At 40.7% G+C, this 13,591-nt stretch overlaps 1 protein-coding gene across 1 annotated transcript; it reads right to left on the bottom strand.

Moving 5' to 3' along the window:
* Nucleotides 1–10,971: 10,971 nt before the first annotated feature.
* LOC120301205 lies at nucleotides 10,972–12,515 on the bottom strand. Its single transcript, XM_039328101.1, has 2 exons — nucleotides 11,256–12,515; nucleotides 10,972–11,130 (listed from the first exon to the last, which is right to left on the bottom strand). The coding sequence occupies exons 1-2, from the start codon at nucleotides 11,849–11,851 to the stop codon at nucleotides 11,088–11,090; spliced, it is 639 nt and encodes a 212-aa protein (XP_039184035.1). The 5' UTR covers nucleotides 11,852–12,515; the 3' UTR covers nucleotides 10,972–11,087.
* Between the last annotated feature and the right edge of the window lie 1,076 nt (nucleotides 12,516–13,591).

Below are 13,591 nucleotides of genomic sequence, written 5' to 3'. Positions count from 1 at the left end.
GAGGAGCACTGTTAAATAATATATGCCAGGACTATTCTAGAACTCAGTGCTTTTCACATTTATTTATTTATTTATTTTTTTGCCCCAGAGCAGGAAAAGTAAATGTGGAGTTACTCAGAGTAGGAAGGTTGTAGCATTTGAGTTCTGGCTTGGAAAATTCTCATCACTCATGCTGGATGTTCAAGTCTGTCTGTTTCTGCAGCTGTTTGCTCCATATCCACCTCTGTTGCATTTGTGATGGTTTTGATGCCAACTGAGTAGAAAAATCAAAACCTTTTCAATAGTCTTTCACCCGACATATCTCTCCAACAGCTCACTCATTTTATACTTTTCAGGTCTCCTGCCTGTATATCAGTATCTATGACCTAAGCTATGCTTATCCAAATCAGCAAAGAAAAATGGAACAGGCAAATCAATATCACTACATTGAAAACCTTTTAATTGATCGCTCCTTTTTCTGTAATTGGAAAGGTTTTCATTGGGCTGCCCTTAATGTAATGCTGCCTTATTTTCTAATCTCTCATTTTATGGGTCTGAGCCCTGTTTTAATGTAATCTCTCATCATCCTGCATGGTTTCATTTCAAATAAAATGAAACCAATATATAGTCATTCAGATTCTAGGGGTAGCCCAGACTTAGATGAAACTTGTTCCGATGAAGCATAGGCAATCAGCCTGCTTTTTCCAAGCAAAATAGAAACCATGGAACCTTCATTGGTGAAAGGTTGTTCCAAAGGCAGTAGCTACCTGTGAATATTTTCCCCTTCATTATTCTTTCTTATTCCCTCATTCTTAGGGGAAGGGGGATTTGAATGTGAGCAAATTCCCACTAGTTTTTCTGGAACTAGAATTCATTAGAGCAGATTACAATATAGACTACTAAATTTAAGAATGGGGGAGGTGGAGACAATGGATGGATGGATGTAGAAGAGAAAGAGGAGGGTGGGAAACAATGGGAGGGTGTTTGTTTGTTTGTTTTTTTGCCTACCGGTATTATATCTTTGCCCATAGCTGTATCTAATCCACATACTTAATCAGTGGTATGGCCTTTTTTCAGTTGTTCATTAACACCCCATCAGCAATACTAGTCTCTTAAAGAGAAACGATTCACTGATGCAACCTCAAGGGATTCCCAATAATTTGTGCCCATTCTACACTACAGAATTAATGGGGTATGCGCTAGTCAAATTGTGCTGTCCATGGATATTTAGCTATCTTTGTCTTAGATGTACAAGAGCTGAAATAAAGTAGGTTTGCTTTCGTCTCAAATCTGAATCTATTGGTCTCCCATGGTTGTTGAATTTCTTCTCTGAAAGAATGTAAACATGCCTTCAGTTCATAAACCTATGATTATAGCCACTCAATTTTCTTGACAATGATACAAAGGTAGTTGGTCATTGTCTTTTTGAGGAATACTTTTCCAAGTTCCAGTCCAGGAATTTGGGGGTGGTTCCCTCTCTCCCAGTATTAACCATGTCTAAATTTACTTAGGCTTTGAAATGAGCAAAAGGGAAAGAAAAATATCCTGGTGGTTACTACCGTTAAAGTTCTACCTACAATAAGTCAAAGTGACTGTATATTTGTAATATAAATGAATGTTCTCCTCTGGATACAAATGCCTCTTTTCCTACAATCCATGTATCATTAAACAGCTTCCCATTCTTAAATTAAGAGACTTTCTGAGGTGACTTGTCAATTAGTTAGACTAAGTTGGCAAATAAGTTACAGTAGTGTGATCCACTTCCTTGGAGGAAAAGCCTGTCAGATGGGCTCCCTTCCAATTTAATCCCATCTATCTATATCTTATTTTTAACTGAGAAACAGAATAATCATATGGTTCACTCATCCTGCATAACCCCTTTATCATTGTGTCCTGTTGATGAATAATGTGTTTTTTAGAGAAACTCAAGTTGTGGAAGTATTAATTTCTAAGTTGCCAACATTCTTGGTAACCGTGTTATATGTGCTCATAGTAAAAAATGACAATAAATGTTATCTTCTTTTCTTATCTTATCTTTAAACAAATTGGTGATAAGGGGCAACCTAAACTTTTCAGGCTGTCTTTGTGTTTAGTTTTTTTTGGGGGGGCTATAATTAGCAAGATGTAGAAGTTATTGAGGGCAGATATCCAGATGATTAGGTGTATTATTAATAACAGCATTCAGCACATTATTATTTCTTTCATATAGAGAATGGAATTCTGTTTTTGCCAAAGTGCCACATAAATGGAGTCTCAGATTAAGTACTCACATTTGATCACATGCCGCACACACACATGTTCACATATTCCTTCTACAGTATATATTATTCACCGGCTATTCTTGCTAAGATGTTCTTTGGGGCTAAGCAAGCCCTGAAGCTTAGTATAATAAAAGGAATCAAAGGCAGGATTTCTGTTCTTGCAAATACTACATAGCGGATCGTTCCACATTTAGCAGAGCTGACCCTATTAAAGTTGCCAAAGTGCTGCCAATGTGCCTCTGTGATCATCTTTTTTGAAAAGAGATAAAATTATTCATCTTTTTTTTCCAGGAAGAATAAATGATCTGGCAGCAATCCAGACAAAGCAAAAATATGCTAGAAAGGAGAAATTAGCTTAAATAAACATGCAAGCTCCAAAAACACAAGAGGAAAGAACAGATTTTTTTTTCCCCATGGTTAATATAATTTTAATACCCTTTCTGTGTCCACTTTTGCACTCATCACAAGACTTTTGCACTTGAGTATCTTTGGAAGATATCCACATCTCATGTTTATTATTCCAGCTGCTTTCCCATCATTTCATCATTTTATGTGATCATGGAGTCCTCAGAAGACCATACCATAATCTAGTAGCAAAATCTCAAGATGAAATCCTGATTCGTGCTTTGCTATCTGCATGTCAAGGTGAAACTGGAAGAATATGATAATTTTGCTATCCCCAGAAGGTGGGCAGTAAAACATACTAATTGCATTTCACTGAAGGCTTCAGAAACAGTCAGCAGCTGGGAAGCTGAGAAGAATGCTGATGTTATTCCTATAAAGAAAGATTTCTCTCTCTGCTTCTTTTTCTCTTCCATTTACACACACACACACACACTTTTATTTTGTTTACAAATCTATTATAGAACATAGGAAATGAAGTGTATGGGGGAAACATAAAATCAGCCAAAGACTTTATGATTTCTATTATATTCTGCAAGCTGTAGATACCCAAACATTTCCTTGCTATGGGCAGTAATGATTTATTGATTTTATCATTCTCTGTAGTTTCTATGGATAAAGGACCTCATCCAGCTCATTATATTTTCTGCCCAAACGCCATGCAGCATCCCTTTTCCAGGACACCATAGAGAAAATGAAATATATCTCCACCAGGGTTATAAATTTCAAACTTACATAGAAGCAATGAAGAAGTGTGCATCATTGCTGAGAAATGCGTCATTAAAAGTTTGTCTTGGGCAACAGTAACAACTTCATACTTTGGCATACACATTCTTGCACATTTTGAAGATAGAATACTTATCACAAAAAAATGGATGGGAAGGACAGAAATAAAATTTAAAATTATTTTAGGAGGGTAGTTAAATGGATGGCATGAAACTTAGTAGATATATATGCAAAATTCTTCATTTAATATAGAGAAGTAAAATACACAGATTTATAATGGACAATACCTGGCTGGACAATAATACTATGAAAAAGATATTTGAATATAAATTAGTTGTGGATTAGATAGTGAGCAAGTGTGACGTGGCTGCGGAAAAGGCAAACATAATTTTAGATCATATTAATAGAAGTATAGTTTCTAACATACAAGAAATAATTGTTCTTCATCTTTTGTGCAATGAAATCCCAGTTTGGTGGGTTTTTCTTCTTTTTATGGCCCTCTAGTCCCTATTCAGGGTAGAATTGGGGCTGGGGTAGGCAACCTTGGCTCTTTTATGACTTATGAACTTCAACTCCCAGAATTCCTGAGTCAGCATAGCTATGCTGACTCAGGAATTCTGGGAGTTGAAGTCCATGAGTCATAAAAGAGCCGAGGTTGCCTATCCCTGAATTGGGGCAACTGGATGGAGCTAAGCATTTACTGGCCAGATGCCCTTCCTGATGGCTATGCAGAGTTTGCAGCAGATATTTTTTATTTGCATCCCAGGAAAGAAACATTTGCTGCTACCTAAGATTGAACTCTCAACCTTCGGAGTGGGAGGCAAGCATCTTCACTAGCAAGCCAGCATGCCATTCCAAATCCCAGTTTGAGTAATTTTGCCAAATTCTAGGGATTGCATTTTAAGAAAGATTTAGACAAACTGGAGCAAAGAAAGGGAATCAAAATTATTAAGGATTTAAAAATTAGAAAGATTAACAGATCCAGGATGTTTAACCTTGAGACAAGAAGATTGAAAGGAGATAGGACAGCACTCTTCAGATACCTGAAAAAGTGACTCCTAACAGAAAGTCAAGGCCTCTTCTTTCTTGTTCCAGAGACCAGGATGGGAAATAATGGATTGAAACTACAGGAAGGCAAGTTATGGTTGAATGTTAGAAAGACCTTCCTGACAGTAAAAGCAGTTTGAATGTGAAATTAATCATCCAGCAAAGCAGTGAGCTCCCTTTTATAAGATGGGTTCAAGCAGAGGTGGACAGCCACCTGTTGGGAATGGTTTAATTTGGATTCATGAACTGAGCAGGGAGGTGGAGCTTAATGGCCCTATGTGGTGCTTTCTGAAGCTGTGAATCTACTAGCATTATTTATTTATTTAAAATAATCTATGGCCATCCCCTTGCCCAGGTAAACTGGATGACTAACAAGGGTTGGAAACAACAATACAAGAAAAAAGATAAAAATAGAACATAGTAAAATAAAATATCCTGTGCCAGGAATGATCACACACCATAAAGTTGCAGCAGGTATTCATCTAACTTACTGGTCCAAGATGAATCAGTCATCAGGGCCTTCTTAAGTTTGGGGGCTGGCGAAATTTCTAGGAATCTAGGATTGTATCCTTACCATTTGCCCCTCCTATACACACACACACCAACAAACTCATACTTAAAGGATTCCATCAGTGGTGGGATTCAAATATGTGAACAACCGGTGGATGTGGATACTGCTTCTGGAAGTCCATTCTGGGCCTGGGCAACAAAAAATTAGTTACCAGTTCTGCCGAAGTGGTGCGAACCAGCTGAATCCCACCACTGGCCTCCACCAAGGGTCTGGAAATCCTATATCTGCCTCCTTTACCTCCACTGGATTTCACTTCCAGAGCTATGAGGTGACAGAAGGCCAGAGATACTGATTGCTCAGACATTGGGGGGATAAAAATGAAGAAGTACAAGGAACAGTTGTGCCCTGCAGGTATTTCTCCATCATAAGCAGTGCACTGGGCCCAGTAAATTTCTTGGCTGAGTTGACGAAGAGGTAATTAATCTCGACAATTGGATGCAGGGGGAAGTAGGCTTATGGTATCTGTTTCGTTCTATAGCAACCTGGGTGATATAAAAAGTGGAAAGGCATTTTTAAAAATGCATATGGTACTATAAAATGTATGTAATAAAAATCAATGCACTAAAATAAAACTGATGGCTTTTCAACAGATAGATCATTATATATATATATATATATATATCGTAAATGCCGGCGTATAAGACGACTTCCGCGAGCGCTGAAATCGGCGCCAAAGACGGGGGTCGTCTTATACGCCGAGTCGTCTTATACGCCGGAAATACTGGTAGTTTCCGGCGTATAAGACGACGTTCTAGGAATGCGGCCCGGCTATAAAGAAGGGGGTCGTCTTATACGCCGGGTCGCCTAATACGCCGGCATATACGGTATACATACATATATATATATATATATATATATATATATATATATATATATGTAGGTCTTTGGTTGTTCGGGTTTTCTCCCGCGTAAAATTGGAAGTGTCTTGGCGACGTTTCGACGAAGTCCCATTCGTCATCTTCAGGCTGGTGTTTTCAGCTTCGTGCTTCGAGCAGCAATGTGTGGTCTTAGCTGTTTCTTCCTTTTAACTGCCAGTGGGGGTATGAACTGATTGGGTGGGAGCTTGGCTGTGTTCTGATTGGGTGGAGGTGTGTTCTGATTGGTTAGGGGCGTGGCTGTGCTCTGATTGGCTGGGGGGTTGGCTGTGCTCTGATTGGCTGGGGGGTTGGCTGTGCTCTGATTGGCTGGGGGAGTGTTATGTTTGGTTGTGCTCAGGTTAGTCTGAGTTGCAGAGGGGTTTAAGATTTTGGGCTGCCTTGCTATTTTTTGGCTTCGCGTTTGTGGTCGTGCCTCATTTTCATGGAGGGTGTCAGTTTGCTTCATGTATGGATTGGAGGGCTTTAAAGTGGCTAATGATGCAGCTCTGGTCTGGCTTCTGGTTTGTGGTCGTGCCTCATCATCGGTGTGGCTTTGGGTTTGCTTTTTGCGTGGATGTGTGGTGGTGACATCCTGTGTGGTTTTTGTGAGTGTGGGTCTGGTATCATTTTTTGTATTAGGGAGTCGTTTGTCAATAAGGGCGGGTTTCCAAATGGCTGGTAGGCGGGAGGTATCATCTCGCTTGTTCATGCTGTGTGGGCGTTTTTCTATCTCGATGGCTTCTCTGATTATTCTGTTATTAAAATGTTCACTTTTGGCAATGGTTCTGGTATTTTTAAAGTCAATTTCATGTCCTGTGGCTTTAAGGTGTTGGACCAGGGAAGATGTTGGTTCCTCTTTTTTGACTGAGTTCTTATGTTCTTCAATGCGTGCACTTATTCTTCTGTTGGTTTGTCCGATGTATGTGGTGGGACAAGTGGTGCATGGGATTTCGTATACTCCTTGATTTTCTAATTCAATTTTATCTTTGGGGTTTCTAAGGATGGTGGATATTTTTCTGTTTGTGCAGAATGCTGTTTTGATGTTGTGTTTATGGAGGATCTTACTGATTCTGTCTGTGGTGCCTTTTATGTATGGGAGGAGGGCTTTGCCGTTTTCTTGTTCTTCGTCTTGGATTTTAGTGGGGGTTTCTTTTTGGATTAGGTTTGTAACTGACACCCTCCATGAAAATGAGGCACGACCACAAACGCGAAGCCAAAAATAGCAAGGCAGCCCAAAATCTTAAACCCCTCTGCAACTCAGACTAACCTGAGCACAACCAAACAGAACACTCCCCCAGCCAATCAGAGCACAGCCAACCCCCCAGCCAATCAGAGCACAGCCAACCCCCCAGCCAATCAGAGCACAGCCACGCCCCTAACCAATCAGAACACACCTCCACCCAATCAGAACACAGCCAAGCTCCCACCCAATCAGTTCATACCCCCACTGGCAGTTAAAAGGAAGAAACAGCTAAGACCACACATTGCTGCTCGAAGCACGAAGCTGAAAACACCAGCCTGAAGATGACGAATGGGACTTCGTCGAAACGTCGCCAAGACACTTCCAATTTTACGCGGGAGAAAACCCGAACAACCAAAGACCTACATATATATATATATATATATATATATATATATATATATATATATATATATATACACATACACAGTGAGTAATTGTACCACAAAACATTCCTACCTGATCTAATGTTGCCTCCTCCTCCTCCTCCTCCATCACATATTTTACCCACATATTCTGTTCTATTGAAGTAATTAGATTCCTAGTAGGGATTTGTAATGAGTTTGCAATTCATGGTTTGCATTATTATTTGAAGTTACCATCTTGCATCTATGAAAATATATTGGCAATGATATAGCTGTAAATCCTAGGAAATTATTGTCCTTGATTCTGTGGGAATGTAATTGATCTCAATCAGGATTATCAGGGCTCCAAATATACATCTGCACAACAGTTAGGCAAGTATTATAACATACATATACATATATAAACACTGACTTCCTAAGCTGCTCTGTTCTTAAACAAGGAAATATCTTCTGTTAACAAAGATCCTGGGATCTCATATGTTGGCCTTATCCATTTTTCCATTCCATGTGATGAGAAAAAATACTGCTGGTAAGTACAGAAACGTTCCATGGAATACAGAATATTTAGAAATAGTGTTGACAGGAGAGATTTCCTTTTGAGACCATAATCTGTTTTATCTGAATGGTAGGCTGCTGGGAAGAGATGAGTTGTATCTCACAAGGCTTGGGAAAAATGTGTTTGGATTAAGGGTATCCGATTTGATCAGGAGTGTTTTAAAGTGAATCCTGTAGTGTTTAGTGACAAATATCTAGAAATAAGAACAAGGATCTAAGTACTGCAGGAGTGAGTGGGAGTGGGATAGTCTATTAAACTGTTTAGGAAGAACACTCAGGAAGAATATTGGCTCAAAAAGTTGGTGTCCTTTCTTGTTTACATATTAATGCTTACAATGTGGGATATAAACAAGATAATCTTGGCTTCTCAGTTATACTCTACCCATTGTGGATACAAAGAAAGCTTGCTTGCTTGCTTGCTTGCTTCCTTCCTTCCTCCCTCCCTTCCTCTCCTTCCTTCCTCTTTTTCGTTCTTTCTTTTACTTCAAAAGTACTATTTTTTGACATGCACTGATCCAAATGGGAATGTCTGATTTGCCTGTTGTGCAAATTTAGGCCAACACCAAATAGCTACTGTATGCTGTGACAGCAATATCCCCAGTTACTGATCACTTTCTTTCAGCTTTATTACACCAGGCCATTGAAAGAGTTTTATTTCTGGTTTTTGTTTTTCCTTTAATTAGTTCCACAGAAATTACCTAAAAGCAGGTTAAACAGGCAAATAGGAGAAAAGGAAAAACTGTACCCAAAATCTACCCTGATGAGGGCCTTTTCAATTGTTCTTTTTCTTTCTGTTTTAAATTTTGCTTATAACTATGGCTTTTATATGATTTTTTTAATATTTCATTTGTAAATCACTCAGTCAAGTAAATGTGATGAGAGGTTCTAGAATTTTAATAAATGGTGAAACAATGTTATATGACCGAATGCAGTGCTCATCCCGACCAAGAAAATTCTACACCCAGTAGGGTGCTAGACTGCATAATCTTTATGGCCCACTCAAAATCTATGTTTCTGTGACAACTGATGTTTGCTCTTGCAAATGGATATTGTGTGCCCTTAAAGAGCCATCCTCTCAAAGAAAAAGGTCTGCCACTGGCTTTGGGAAAGCAAGAGAATCCATTAATCAGGAGCCATAGCAACTACTGTTTGGACAGAACAGCTGGCCAGTATCATTGTCCAAATTTGAAATCTGGGCACTGATTTCTAACTACTGGAATCAGCATTGGTACCTTATAGCCCAAGAGACCAGCAATTTTAGGTTGCCATGCAGGATGGATCTGACCAATGCCCAAAGATGGCAGGAGAAGATAACAGAAAAAGTTGGATAGTAAATTATGTAAGGAAAACGGCAAATAATCCCATCAGTGGGGAAAAATATGAAATGCAGTAGAATAAGCCCCTAGGAACTGAATGAAAATCTGGAAATTAACAGGTCGCATTTTGAGTAGTTGTGTTCAGTTCTGGGCACCACACTTTTAAGAAAGCATCCGAGAAACAGGTGCGCAGAAAAGAAACAAAAATGATTAAAGAAGTATAAGAGAGTTTGAGGGAAGGGGGGTTATGTTTAGCCTTGAGAAAAGACAACTGAATGGGGATATAACATTATTCAAGTACTTGAAGGGATGTTAAAGAAAGGAAAATCAAGACCTGTTTTCTATCATCTCAGAACATGAAATGTGATCATGTTACAAGAACCTTAAAGAAAAGCTTCCTACACTAAGAAGAATTTGACAATAGAGCTATTCATTAAGGCAGATTGTGAATTCTTTGTCACTGGATAAGCAGCCAGCATTCTGGGATTTAATTTGGATTTCTGCACTGAATAGGAATGAACTTTGGAGGTGATTGCTAAATGGTACCTTCCAAGTTGATTCCTTCCCTAAGCATTAGAGGTGGAAGAGAAAACTCTGCCCCAGGGCTCTTACAGGTCAAGTTAGGATCTTAGGGTGAATTATGGCGGATACAATTTGCCATCCTTCAACCCTAAATTCAATCTACAATGAAGCAGGATTGTCTGAATTTAATTCCTATTCTTTTCCAATTGCTCTTCTCCTCCCTAGGATCTTTGCAGCAGAAAGCAGCAATAGCCATTGGTTAAGAAATAGAAAACAATGTTAGAGGGAGAATTCAAGAAACCCGATTTTTATTGCTACACAACACTTAACCCACAGAGACTGATGCATAATAGGAAAGATGGATAAGTAGGTATGTATTAAAAGCCTGTATTTCCAAGGCCCGTGTCCAAATTCTGATCAAAGTACTAAGATAAATACAAGTTGCCTACGCTTTTTTTTTTTTTTTTTTTCTTTTTTTTTTTTTTTATTAAAAGTTTTATAAATTTTACAAAAAAAAACAAGAACAATACAGAACAAAAAACAACATATACAAAAGAAAAAAAAATTAAACAATACATATAAAAAAAACCCCCCCCCCACACCCCTCCCAAAAACCCTCCCTTCCCCCCCCCTGAGCTTCCCAGAGCAGAATATAGGCTTAAGAAATAATAATAATAAAAAAAAAAAAATAAAAAAAAAAATAAAAATTAAATTAAAAACTTTATATTTATATATATAAAAAAGATATCTATAATATATATAAAAATAAAACTTATGAAAAAGCTATATAATATTTTTGTATACCCAATCTAAATTGTATAAATTTTATCCATTTGTCCCAGATAGCAAAAAACTTCTCTTGCGTTTGTTGCTTTTTTGACAGAGAGTCTCTCTGCAGGCTGTAGTGCAGGAGATTTGGGGGTGGGGGGGAGACTTAACAGATTCCTTCCCAATAACTGCTGGAAGCGAGGGCTTGATTCACCCGGGAAGGAAGAAAAAATCCGAGGAAAGATTTTTGCACAGAACATTCCTAGGAACAGAGCTACTCCTTTAATTCTTCTGTGTACCACTGTGGGAGAGTGACTGTCCACCCGGTTTATGTATTACTGAACCGAGTCACAATAAAAATGGAACTCAGTCGGTTTGTTTTATTTTTCAACTGCCCCTAAGCAGTGGCAGAGAGTTAAAAGAGGCGGTAAACCGCTTTTGGCTTGTGTGTACGACTTCGGGCTTCTCCAAGAATGCGTCAGGCACCTGCCCCGTCCAGCGCCACCAGAGGGAGATTCTGCCTTTAAAAAAAAAAAGAAGCAGAAACTACCTAAGCATCAATCCAGACCAAAAAGGCCCTTTAAAAACAAAAAATGCTTTAAAAGCAACCCCGCCGCTGTAGGACTGTCTTCATCCCTAGACATACCTAATTAGGGTTGCCTGCAAAGCGGCAGCGGCGGGTGGGGAGGGGTAGATAAACCAGGCGATTTGGTCGCTGTCTGTGCCAAACGCGGTCTCGCGGCTGAAGAAAGCTCGTTCTGCAAGGGACGCCGTTTGAAAAGGGGGCGCTTTATTTTTCCCTATTCCGTTCGTGCAGCGCGATGGCTCTTCTCGCCTTCTCTTTCTCTCTCTCTCTCGAGTCCCGGCTGCTCGGCCGTCCACCGCGAAACCCTCGCTGAAGCTCACGCCAGTCCGTTTTTCCTCTCCACCCTCAGCGGCCCCCGCATTGCGCGGAGCGGCGGCCGCCTTCGCCTGCTTGCCTTGGCTCGGGGTCTGGTTTGAGCAGGGCCTCTGGAGCGGGAGACAGTCATGGGGGCCCGGCGAGAGATGCGCTGCCAAGACTTGAGGCCGGGAGCGAGAAGGGGAGACGGCCTTCCCCAGATTGCAGGTCGAACGGAGGCAACTTTTTCCGGACAGGCCTATTGGAAACTGAGGGCGCTGTTGCGTCGTGGCGGCCGCCATTCCCCTGCGCGGGAAAAGGCGAACGAAGCCTTTTGTATGCGGGCGGAGGGAGGGCGACATTACCGCAATAAAGACGATCAGAAGGGATTATTAATTGGGCTAGAGCTGCTCATTCCTGTAGTTTTCTATATCCGCTTGTCTTTTTCCCTTCGCTGCCGGAATTGCCCGTGATCGGGTTCTTCCTGGACTTCAATGCCCTTGCTGCTAAGCGATCGCACCGACTGCCGCTGGAAGGACAGGAGACTACATTTTTTGCAAAATGCCCCTAAATTGGCATCAGAAAGGGCCAATAGTTTTTGCTTATTTCTCCCTTCACCCTATCCTCTTACGTAGTTTCGGATTTCTTTTGTGTAGCGCTCACAGTTACCACCACCCCATTTGTGTACTGATGCCGGGCTTGTTTTGAATTGCTCTCATTGCTCAGATAATTAGCATGGGGCCAATCATAGTCGAAGGGAAGAGACACAGTACAAGCGATTTCCTTCACATTTGGGCACCCTGGCGTTCTTGGGAATCTGTCAAATATAGTAAGCTACAAGTAAATGTGTCTTGCAAGACAATATTGTAATCCTTCCTGCTTTTAAATCCATATGTTGATCCTTCAGGACTACTTTCCTTCTCTGATATTGCCCAATTGATTTCCGATCATCAGGGAGGCCAGAAATTCCCCCTTTAGAATAATCATATTCTTCCAGTTTCACCTTGACATGCAGATATCAACAAATTGGCACCTAAAGGTGGCATCACATATGTCCTGAGCTTTAGACATGATAAGCTTAAATTCTATATTTGTGCAGCAGTTGAAATCATAGGCAGCAGTGTGGAAAGAGACAGAGAGAGAGAGAGAGAAATGGCTTATTCTGTCACATGGTTAAATATGATTTCCTTAACAACTTTTCCCACGCAGGCTACCAGATGTCACTCAGGACCTCTGTTGCTTTCTTAGAGATTCTCTCTCCTCAAGCACAATTTTTACCAAATTCTGATTCTCTTGCTGAAAGTCATCTTGCCTGGGATTGATAGATTTCTTTAAAAACTGGGACATAGGGTTGAAAATTGCCCCCTTTGCCACAGAAATAGTATTCTTCCCAGCAGAAGAAAACCTATCTATCAAGCTGCTGCTGCTGTTGCTAAGAATCTACCCTGATGAGGGCCTCTTCAACCCCAGAGGAGCCGAATCTTGCATCATGCTTGCAGTCCTGTTTACCAAGGGTGGGAGATGAAAGGAAGATGGTGAGATGGGAATGGTAGAAAAAGAACCAGGAGCCAACCTCCTCAACCCGTTAGCATCCCTCCCTCTCCTCCCATTTCCCAGTTTGGAGTGCAGGTACGCCAACACAACATTTAAGCAGTCTCAGCCTCTTCTCGCCAGATTTTCCTTCTCGAAGCACTTGTGCACCTCCTAGTCCTATAAAACCCTGCATCGGGGCTTTGGGAGTGGGGGAGTGGTCCTTTCCTCTTTGCCTAGTACTGCTTTTTCCGTGGCAGACTGCCAGTGTACTGTATGTGTATCTGCGCATGTGTGTGTGGGGGGGGGGAAGAGATCAGCAAAATGGGGCATATAAATTGCATGGAATTTGTCAGCCTGTGTGGAGAGATAGATGGTGCTACTCCCTCCCCCAGCCGCCCTTTGCGTGCCTCAAGCTCTGTTATGGAAATGCTATTGTTCCTTTGTTAGAAGTCTGGGTAGGATTCTGTAGCTTAGGAACAGAGTCCAGTTGCCTCTCACAGGGTAGGCTGTTCCCTGCTGTGCATCTCCCAGATGCCTCTCAATAAAACAACAAGGGTAGGAAGAGGCCG

The sequence above is a fragment of the Crotalus tigris genome, unplaced genomic scaffold (genome assembly GCF_016545835.1).
Source record: "Crotalus tigris isolate CLP2741 ecotype Arizona unplaced genomic scaffold, ASM1654583v1 scf7180000024370.6872682, whole genome shotgun sequence".
Taxonomy (NCBI): Eukaryota; Metazoa; Chordata; class Lepidosauria; order Squamata; family Viperidae; genus Crotalus; species Crotalus tigris.
The sequence above is the reverse complement of the archived record's forward strand: the minus strand, read 5'-3'. Positions and strand labels throughout refer to the sequence as shown.

Bases quoted from the DNA above. Each gene is read 5' to 3' on its own strand.
- LOC120301205 (XM_039328101.1), bottom strand. From the start codon at position 11,851: ATGTCGCCCTCCCTCCGCCCGCATACAAAAGGCTTCGTTCGCCTTTTC. The intron at 11,131-11,255 runs GTATGTCTAGGG...TTTTTTTTAAAG, and splicing joins TTGCAGGCAACCCTAATTAG to GCAGAATCTCCCTCTGGTGG.